At 30.3% G+C, this 10798-nt stretch overlaps 1 protein-coding gene across 3 annotated transcripts; it reads right to left on the reverse strand.

Annotated features, from left to right (window-relative positions):
- Window positions 1–327: 327 nt before the first annotated feature.
- Window positions 328–4899, reverse strand: LOC106665559 (oocyte zinc finger protein XlCOF6-like). Of its 3 annotated transcripts, none has more exons than XM_014392050.2 (4): window positions 4796–4899; window positions 2677–2811; window positions 2415–2615; window positions 328–2357 (listed from the first exon to the last, which is right to left on the reverse strand). In XM_014392050.2, the coding sequence occupies exons 2-4, from the start codon at window positions 2806–2808 to the stop codon at window positions 399–401; spliced, it is 2292 nt and encodes a 763-aa protein (XP_014247536.1). In that variant the 5' UTR covers window positions 2809–2811; window positions 4796–4899; the 3' UTR covers window positions 328–398. The 3 variants fall into 3 exon arrangements, with proteins under 3 accessions (XP_014247536.1, XP_014247535.1, XP_014247537.1); XM_014392049.2 differs by lacking the exon at window positions 4796–4899 and adding an exon at window positions 3117–3352; XM_014392051.2 differs by lacking the exon at window positions 4796–4899 and adding an exon at window positions 2871–3031.
- Window positions 4900–10798: the final 5899 nt, after the last annotated feature.

A 10798-nucleotide genomic window follows, 5' to 3' on the forward strand; every position in this document is an offset into this window, starting at 1 on the left:
ATAAGCCATTGATTTATAGATGTTGTCTGTACAATTCCTTCTGAAGTATATCACATATTAATAAATAATAATATATAAAAGTATATATAATATATACTTAAGGAAAAGTTTTTTTTTTTAATTTTTTAATTAAACATATTTTTTAATATCCAAAGAACAGAATGTGAAAATTGGTTAAAGTCTTAATTAGTTCACCAATAACCAATAGATCGTGAGAAGCAAGTAATTCACTAATCACATTAATTTAGTTTAATATTTACATACTTACAAAAAACATATGTACATTTATATAATGTTTTGTAGATTACATAAAATAAATTTTTCAATACACTTTTTAAAGATAGCTTTAGTTAAATATATATTTTAAATTAAAAACATAATTATACTTTATTATAAAATTACGTCATATCTACACAAAAAGTGGTAACTCCAGATTGTGCATGCAGCAGATCTTTCATTTCTATTCCGGTCTCAGCTTCTTCCATAGCAAAACTTTCGATACCGTCTTCAGTAGCGAAGTCTTCTTCGGCTTTATACCCGATATCTTCCGCTCTATCAACGTATGCGTGTTCCTTCTCCATGTGGGCGTTTAAATTGTTGAGATCTTTGCACAGGAAATCGCATTCCATACAAGAGAACATGATCTCTTCGGTGTGATCTTCCATGTGCCTATCGAGGCTTACAGGGTTGGTACACATGAAATCGCATTCGGTACAGTAAAGAGGCTTTTCGTTCGAATGCCTTCGCATGTGCTTTTTAAGACTGTACGGCAAAAGGGATGAATACTCGCATTCTGAGCATGAAAACATTGTTACTTCAGAATGAACCATCATGTGTTCTTTTAACGCTGCTAAGTGTAAACACAAAAAATCACACTGCGTGCATGACAAAGGTTTAACATGTTTTGCCATGTGTTTTCTTAATGTTGATAGTTGCAAGCTTGTATAGTCGCAGTCTATACAGACAAAAGGCCTTTCTCCTGTATGCTTTCTCAAATGGCCGTCCAAACTCGACCTTTGTATACATTGGTAATCACAATGAGGGCAGGAAAATGGTTTTTCACCAGTGTGCCTTTTTAAATGTTTCTTAAGGTTGGCTAACTGAGTGAATTTTTGATCGCAGTGATCACACTGGAAAGGCTTCTCACCAGTGTGCTTCATCATATGGATTTTCAAACTGGCATGAGTGACACTTCTGTAATCGCACAAGTTGCAACTAAACCGCTTAGATCCTCTATGAAGATCTTTGTGGTTTCTGTACTCATCCCTGTCTGATGTTTGGAACGGGCATAACGAACAGGAGAACGTCACCTGCCTCGTGTGCCTTCTCATATGCATTTTAAGGCTGGACGGTTGAATGCATCTGTAATCGCATAAAGTACAAGCAAACGGTCGTTCTCCGGTGTGTCGCATCATGTGCCGTTTTAAATTTGACGCACTGCTACAAGCTGCCATACATTGGTCACACGTATAAGGTTTCATATCATGTTGATGTATGTGAACTTTCAAATCTTTTTTAGAACTGAAAGTCTCCCCACACAAATCACATTTAAAACAATCTGGAGGGAGATGAAATTCACTATGTTCATTTAATGATTTTTTATCACCACAGCAAAAATCACAATGAGGACATTTAAACGGTTTTTCACCGGTGTGGGTGTTAATATGCTCCATTAACTGTTCACTATTATTTGCCTGAAAATCACAAAACGAACAGACATAAATATCATCGTCTTTTTTCACCATATCGTTATCTTCTTCTATTTCACCCTTTTTAATTTCTCCATCTTCAGTAGGACTTCTATCGACAGTCCTATTTTTCCCATTTACCATTAGATTGATTTGTTTCTTCAAATGTGTGATATCTTTTTTAGCTCTGATCATTTTATTCGTTTCAGGGTGGGACATGAGATGCTGGAAAATTTGGGGCATTGTTTTACAACTAAAATGACAATGGGTGCAGACAAAATTTTGCACCATATTGTGCTTCTCTAAAACATGATCCTTCAGGGCCATACCTTCGCTGCACTTAAAATCGCATAATGAACACTTAAAAGGGGTCAGTGATGAGTGAACCGCCCTAATATGTTCTCGGAGAACTTTCAGCATCTGGCACCGAAAACTACACTTGGGACAGCAGTACGTTTTATCGACATCGTGCACTTTCAAGTGATCGTTTAGATCCGTTTCAAGCAAACATTTAAAACTACACTTTGGACAGTACAATAAATTGGCGATGTCTTCGATCTCGATGTCTTTTAAACTGTAATCACTTTCATGATCCGATCCTTGGTCCCCTTCACCATCAGATTCTTCAATCTCGTCGAGAATTGGATTTTTAGATATTTTTGATAAAATCTAGAACAAAAATTTTTTTTAATTAAAAATCAAATGATATATAGTGAATATACCTACCTTATTTAAATCTAAATTTCCTCCATCTTGACCGCTGAACAAAACATTAGGTCCATCTTTGTTCTGCGGATTGCTGACGGGAATCAACGCCACTTCTGTGTTATCATGACTTCCACCAAGAATATATTTCAAAGCTGGAGATATGTAAGAAGCTTCTTTCAATAAGTTTTCAGCTTTCTCCCCCTCTTGAATATCTTTCTCCTGAAAAATCAATCAAAATATAATAATTTATTTATATTTATAATTACAATCAATGTATCACATTGAAATGTGAATTTGTTTTCCCATCATTTTCATTTTTCATTTTGGCAACACCGTTGACCTTTTCGTGCTGTTCGCTGTCATTAGCTTTTTCACCATCTTCGTCCGCTGGTTTGTCTTCTTCAAAATCCATTTTCTGAAACCCACATAAATTTATTTAAAAAAGCCATTAATATAATGTAGGTTTTATATTACATTTCTATTATTATTTATTGGTATTTTAATTTAATTATCATTATTTTAACTTTTCGAGGTTCAAGTTCCACTTTTTCATACTAATTTTTCATATCAACTTTCTCTTCATAATTTAGTAAGTATAATGTTAATTTAAATATTACAAACATTGGAATGGCTTAAAAACGCTAAAACAAACCTATTGATATATAATAAATTTAAAATTCACAAGATTACATATTTTAATATTTAGCCAGAGTAGAAAACCTTTTCAATTTCTTGAGGATGGCTTGTCTGCTCTCTAAAATTTAGAAGCCGAAGCATGAATGACGGTGGCGGCTGAGGCTGTCGGTAGGGAGAGCAGTCCTGGTTTAGTTGGGCGGTGGGGCGGGTCAAGAAGCACAAAGTAGGCATTGAGGGATGTGGATGGTGGTAAATACGACCATAAATACGACTTGTCTGCCACCACAGTGTTTTGTTTAACTTAAAGCTTCTCAACCTAATGGGGCCACCTTGCTGCAGCCGGCCAACCTTAAATTGATCTCAGTGATTGTGTGGGCGGGAATGTCAATAGAGAGTCGCACAGAGTTGGTGGTTCGTAGAGGGTCTTTGACGACCATTTGCTATGTGGATAAAATTTTGGAACATCATGGTTGCCTATCCTTGATGAAGTCAGCAACAATCCATTCTAATGTACGATAATGCCACATGTCGTTCGCATAGTACAACCGCATCTTCAAAAGCGTAACATCAGGGCCTTAGCCTGGCCAGCCCGTTCTCCAGACTAGAACCCCATCGGACATTTATGGGATAACCTCAAAAGATGAACAAGAGCACGTCCATCACTTCCTGGCACCCCAGGATCTTGAAAGGACTCTTCGTGAAGAATGTGCTAACCTCCAGCAAAGAGACATTTCCAGACTGTAAGAAAGTATGCTGAGGCATCTTCGAGATGTAATTAAGACAAGAGGAGGAAATACACAAAATTGAAATGTAAATTAAAAATCTAAAAAAAATTTTATCTGTCTTTTTTAATTTATTTTTCATTTTCCTTAGAAATTTGTACTTTTTTACGTTTTTAATCAGACTCAATTATTAAACGTTAAAAAACGTGAAACTGATTAATATATAAAAATATATACAAATCAAGCTATATTACAAGTGGGCGGAATTTTTTGTGTCGGTGTATATGGATTAATACAGTAAGTAATCTAAACAATTTTTGGATGAGTTTAGATCATAAAGAATTATTAACATTTATTATTTATTAATATAATGTGGTGTCATCATTCGATTATAAATAATTAATCTTTTAAAAAATATATTATTGTCTTTATTGTTTTGTATATTTTATTTGATTATTTTTGTATGTTTATAAAATTAATTTATTTCTAATGTATATGTAAGGGGGCTTAAAGCCCTATTTGTACCTTTGCAATAAATAAATAAATTATATACAATCAAAACCGGAAATTGATAGATGTTATATTTATCTAGTTAAACTGTATTTTTAAGAATACACAAGGATTTTTTTAAGCATTTAATCATTATTATTTTGTTCATTGTCGGTTAATTTAACAAAAAATAATAATTAAATTATTTTTGTTCTAAAATAATAGGTTCTTTAAATTAGAGAGGTAATTTGGTAAAATGAAAACTGGAATTTTTTTTATTACAACAAGAAAAACAACCCATAAAACCGTGTCACAGGAATACGCTTTCAATTAACCTGAACAAAGTTTACATTTACACTTTACAGACGTTGTTACGACTTCGAACTGCCTATTTGGTCAAATATCGCGTAGCGTTTTATTTACAGGCGGCAAAGGACCCAGAGGAATGGAATTGAACCTGAAGCAACCCGGTAACAACCTAGCAATCGGTGCCACAGACAAAAAGCCTCCTTGTAGAATGTAATTTAGGCGTTAGTACGTAAAAATACGAACCGAATAGAGCTAGAGCCAAACCCTGGGAGATGTTCTAATCTAAACTCCGCCAGCCATAGACACAAACCGCGAGGTACATTGTACAATGGCTGAGGTTCGATGTCGTAGTCCGTACTCGTCGAATCGGACAACCCTACCGGCAAGGCAAAAAGGCAACTCCCTTTGCCGGCATTTTTCAAAAAACCATACTTTTTAGTTAAAACTATCCTTCTGCCAAAGAAAATACACAAAAGTTCTAGAATTCCAAAGTATAAGTTGAAGTAGGACAGTCTTATAATCATTTTTCAAAAAAATAACCGTTCTTTTTAGTTAAAACCGTCCATCTACCAAAGAAAATAAAAAAATTTCTAGAATTCCAAAGTACAAGTTCAAGTAAGACAGTCTTACAATCGTTTTTTAAAAAACCGTTCTTTTTAGTTAAAACTGTCCTTCTACCAAAGAAAATACACAAAATTTCTAGAATTCCAAAGTATAAGTTGAAGTAGGACAGTCTTACAATCATTTAAAAAATAAAAAAAATAAAAAAAAACATTTTTTTTAGTTAAAACTGTCCTTCTACCAAAGAAAATACACAAAATTTCTAGAATTCCAAAGTATAAGTTGAAGTAGGACAGTCTTACAATCATTTAAAAAATAAAAAAAATAAAAAAAAACATTTTTTTTAGTTAAAACTGTCCTTCTACCAAAGAAAATACACAAAATTTCTAGAATTCCAAAGTATAAGTTGAAGTAGGACAGTCTTACAATCATTTAAAAAATAAAAAAAATAAAAAAAAACATTTTTTTTAGTTAAAACTGTCCTTCTACCAAAGAAAATACACAAAATTTCTAGAATTCCAAAGTATAAGTTGAAGTAGGACAGTCTTACAATCATTTAAAAAATAAAAAAAATAAAAAAAAACATTTTTTTTAGTTAAAACTGTCCTTCTACCAAAGAAAATACACAAAATTTCTAGAATTCCAAAGTATANATTGTATTTTTATATTTATCATTTATATTTACCATTTACATTATTACCATGTATATACGTCCTTATTCTTTTTATATATATTATTTGTATTTTTACATATATTATTTATATTTTTTTGTTATTGTAAAATGTCTTTTTTATAGTGGATTTCGATCTGTAAATAAATAAATAAATAAATACACTTGATTATTTGCTTGTCAAAATTCAACAAAAATTGACCAAGAAGTGGACAAATTTTATCATAAATCCAATCACATTTACTAAACGTCTTGCAGTAACTCTAAAGTTTGTATGAACATTAAATAAATGTAAAGCTGATGGATGATTAGATGATATCTAAAGCTATAAAAAAAATAGTTTATTATTCATTTTAATGAAACATTATTAAATAAAACATTCATGTAGTTCTGTTAAGAATATTTTTAATCTCACATTGTATCTAAAACTGTAGAACATTTCTCCAAAATCATTAGGTTTTCAAAAATACAGATTTTTGTAACTATTGTGGCTGGACGGAAGAGTGAGAGCAGCGAAATCAAACTTGGTCAATTTTGTCGTCTGCCCTTTGCTTTCTCTCTGCTCCACTCTGTCCGTACACAAATTCTGCTGAGAGGCTGACTTTTGTTACTTTTCAGATGCTAACTTTATTTGTTTCCAAAACATCATCTTGATTCATCGATATTAATATTGATCAAATATTGTCTAAAATATCCAAATACCAAATAGAATAAATTTAATTATTGCAAAAATGATTTCTTACATCATATCTGTTAACTATTTTCCATAAATTTACCTGCCGTCAATATTTATGCACAAGCCTAATGGGTATGAGTTATGGATAATTGGTTGAATTGTAAGCAAACTTATTCTAAACAAATGTGCAGACATTTTTGAATGATGAACATTTTTTGCTGTTAATAATTTACCTGAAGCATGATAAGAGAAAATAAATGCACAGATTTTTTACTCTTATTTTTTGGTTTGTTGACTTTTTATATTTCTTGGGTTTCTTTTCAGGAATGAGACAACCATCAAACTCATTTTCTTTTCAATAATACCAATAAAAAGAAAATGAGTTTGATGGTTGTCTAATTCCTGAAAAGAAAACCAAGAAATACAAATGCATAAATTTTTTATATTTCTCTCGAGACAGATAAGTACGATTTAGATGAAAATTCCAATTATTATATAAATCTAAATCGCAGTTTCATACAAGTGGGCTGTGTTCTATATAAATTCAAGTGTTCATTACAATTGAAATGAAAACTTTTATTTACTGTCGTCTGGATAGTAACACAATCAACAGTAATAATTGCTTGGAACAGAAAAATCTAATAAAATCTCTCGTATTTACACTTCGTCTCTTATCATTAGAAATGGAAACATTTGAAACATTCAATTTAGTAATGATAATGCCCTAAGCCTTGACCAAAGGTGTGTAGAAAAAAACGCAGAAAAAGGGAAAATGCAGAGTAGCACCGGCTATTACCATAGCTGTTTGCTGGCAAAAATAAATAAATACATTAAAAAATAAATAAATAAAGATAGACTAAGATTAGACATAGTCTAATATATTTAGTTTTATTTAGATTTTGCATTTTTCTCCTGAACGTAACAAAATGAATTGGCATATGATTTTAATTGTTAAAATTCAAAATGTATGAAAATTTAAGTTGTATTTCATAATATATTACGTATTTGATTGTCATATAGGATATTATAATAAAATAATAACAATAAAGCATTTATACAAAAGATAATCGTTAGGGTAAGTTTAAAAAATAGCTTTCTCAAAGTTAAATTAAAAAAAAAATATTTTACCCACTCACTTTCACACTTTTATTCACTCTTTCCTATTTTCATACCATTCATTCAATTTGGGTGGTGGAATACTTGATATTCATCCATCATTCTCTACACATATTATTTTATTGAGGGTCGATGTAGTACTCTACATTCATGCCGATAAATACATTTACTATCAGCAAACAATATCGGCACTATATACAATAAAGCAACACTAAACAGTACAGAAATGAGAACATGGGTTGCTGTGTTCAAGCACAGTGCTCATATTGTTTGGCATTTTTATATGCTCTCTATAAGGAGCCAAAGAATGGCACCATTTAATTAAATGGGACACATCGATCAACCTTTCTCTACAAGCTGAACACTTACATGGGCTTTGACCCAAAAGTAAGTGACTGTGTCACACTGATGTGGCCTATTCTTAACTTCTCCGAGTCAGATCCTCCAAGGGCCACCTATCGACTCTTGATATATAAGAGCTTTTTGGTAGCTTTCGTCTACCTTTTTGTTACCCCCTAGACCTAGGTGCCCGGGTACTAAGTCAGCAATCAACGTTTCGCCAAAATGCAATATTTGTAACATTGATCAGCCAATTTATACACTTTATTTGTCCAATAGCAACTCATTTCCTTGTGGATAATTTCCCTTAGAGTTTTCAAGGAGATTCCTTTTTGAAAAAACTTGTCAGTGATGAAGTGAAGGGAAAAAATGCAACAAAAAATTTATCTCTTCAAGTGGTAGAGTTTATGATGAAATTTGGAATATTAATACAGCATTTAACTTTTTTTTGTTTATTTTACTGCAATTAAACGATATGGCGTTGCATTTCTGGTATATATTAAATTGAAGTAAATTAACAAAAACGCAATATTGATCTTAAGAATTAAAAAAAAAACAAGCTGTTATGATAATGCTATTTGATGAGATTCAAAGTTAATAAAATACACAAAAACATTTTTGCAAATATTTTGATGTACATTGCAACAAAATTATTTTTAAGTAAAATAGAAAGTCTAACTTGACTAAACCATCCTCACTGGATTAATCTGTCAGACACATTTCCACATTTCGCCATCTTCAGTATTGGTTTTTGCATATAAAAAGTGCGATGCTGAAACTTCTCTGGCAGACAAAACCAAACCAGTATCACAATGCAGACCTTAACAAGAAATCTCACTATTTAAATAGTTTCATTTCTGACAAGTCTGATTATTTCTATTTTTGCCTAGATTAACTAACTTTTGACAATTTAATAAATGATAAACAATGCTGAATTGTACAAACATTCGATTTCATACAGCCTTGCTACCAAATCAGGTATGACTAAACGCATCTGTCTTGATAAAGTAGTTTCTCTGAACACATATTTTTTTTTTTTTTAAATAGAAGTCCACTATCTTTGTAAGAATTATCTAGTTTTTATGAGTCAGACAATAAATAAAACCATAATAGTAATTATAATTGGTATTTATTTGTATTTTCTTTGAGTGCTATTCAGTCGCACTTTCTTTATTCTTTTCTTTAAAATCCCAGACCTGAACAAATGCAATAAAATGTCTAGTAATTTATTTTGTTTTCTTATGAATTACAAGTTAAACAAGTAATTGTAATCTAGAAAGAAAAAAATTATAATAAAATAAGCTAAAACATGCGAATTAGATCGACTTTTAAACAATGTATTGTTGTATTAATAAAATTTATCAAAAAAATTTTCTAGCTAATCATGAATAATCAGGATTTACATTTATCTCATTTCATCAATCCTTATGTCACTTGAATTATCTGACTTTTGACTAATGAATAAATGATAAATCGTTGTGTTTGTGCAACCAATTGTTCAAAAAAACACGTATTTCTTTGTTTGCCAATTTTCATCTGTAAACCTATACAAAATAAATACTGGAAACAAATTATGAAAAAGTAAGTCGTCCCAAGATATAAAGTAACTTTCTCTATTATAATGCACAAATAGGAAAATCCTACTTAGATATTTGTCATATTTGAAAGACAGTACAACTTTTGCAATGTTATAACTCATTTATTAAGAAGTATTTGTTCTTCTAAAACTAAATAAAAATTTATGTTTATCTATTATTTATTATATGTTATGGACATTTTGTACCATAATTATTTCTCATAATTAGGGCATAATTATTACACTTCTAGTATATAATATAAATGCATGTTTTTTCTTCTTTTTTTTTTTAAATTAAGTCCTGCTAACAAATCAAGTTTAATAAGACATAATTTATATGTAATATATAAATATATAAATGCATTGATATATCTTCTTTTTTTTAAATTAAGTCCTGCTAACAAATCAAGTTTAATAAGACATAATTTATATGTAATATATAAATATATAAATGCATTGATATATCTTCTTTTTTTTAAATTAAGTCCTGCTAACAAATCAAGTTTAATAAGACAATTTGTTTATTTGAGCAGTTTTGTGGATGAATTAAAACAAAATATGAATAGATCTTAGAAATGAAGGATATACAATTGGAAAATCTAAAGTTAAAAGTAGGACTTTTGCAGTGTAATAAATTATTTATTAAGGGGTCCCTCTAGGTAAAATAAATAAAACAAAGGTTTATATTTATCTCCTTATGTTTATAAAATATATAAATGCATGGATATATCTTCTTTTTTTTTAAATTAAGTCCTGCTAACAAATCAAGTTTAATAAGACATAATTTGTTTATTTGAGCAGTTTTGTTGATAAAGGAGAAAAAATTAGAAATAAAGGAAATACAATTGGAAAATCTAAAGTTAAAAGTAGGGCTTTTGCAGTGAAATAAATTATTTATTAAGGGGTCCCTCTAGGTCTAATAAATAAAACAAAGGTTTATGTTTATCTCCTTATAGAATGATGAGAGGACATTTTGTACCATAATTATTTCATATAATTAGGACATAATTATTACACTTCCAGTATATAATATAAAATGCATGGATATATCTTTTTTTAATTAACTCCTGCTACCAAATCAAGTTTAATAAAACATATTTTTTTTGCCCATTTTTGTGGCTGAATTAAATCATAATATGAATAGGTCTTAGAAATATAGGATATATAATAAGAAAATCAGGTCGTCTTATTTTATCGTAAATTAAGCCCTACCACCAAATCAAGTTTAACAAGATACATTCTCTTTGTTTTTACGTTTTTGTGGATAAATCAAAACAAAATATAGGAAAAATCTTAAGGATATCTACA

This window comes from Cimex lectularius, unplaced genomic scaffold (assembly GCF_000648675.2).
Source record: "Cimex lectularius strain Harlan isolate CLEC.00 unplaced genomic scaffold, Clec_2.1 scaffold102, whole genome shotgun sequence".
NCBI lineage: Eukaryota > Metazoa > Arthropoda > Insecta > Hemiptera > Cimicidae > Cimex > Cimex lectularius.

Excerpts from the sequence above, each read along its gene's own strand:
- LOC106665559 (XM_014392049.2), bottom strand. The coding sequence starts at position 3,263 with ATGCCTACTTTGTGCTTCTTGACCCGCCCCACCGCCCAACTAAACCAG. Across the intron at positions 2,616-2,676 it reads AAACAAATTCACATTTCAAT|GAGAAAGATATTCAAGAGGG; the intron begins GTGATACATTGA and ends TTGATTTTTCAG. Across the intron at positions 2,358-2,414 it reads GAAATTTAGATTTAAATAAG|ATTTTATCAAAAATATCTAA; the intron begins GTAGGTATATTC and ends TTTTTGTTCTAG.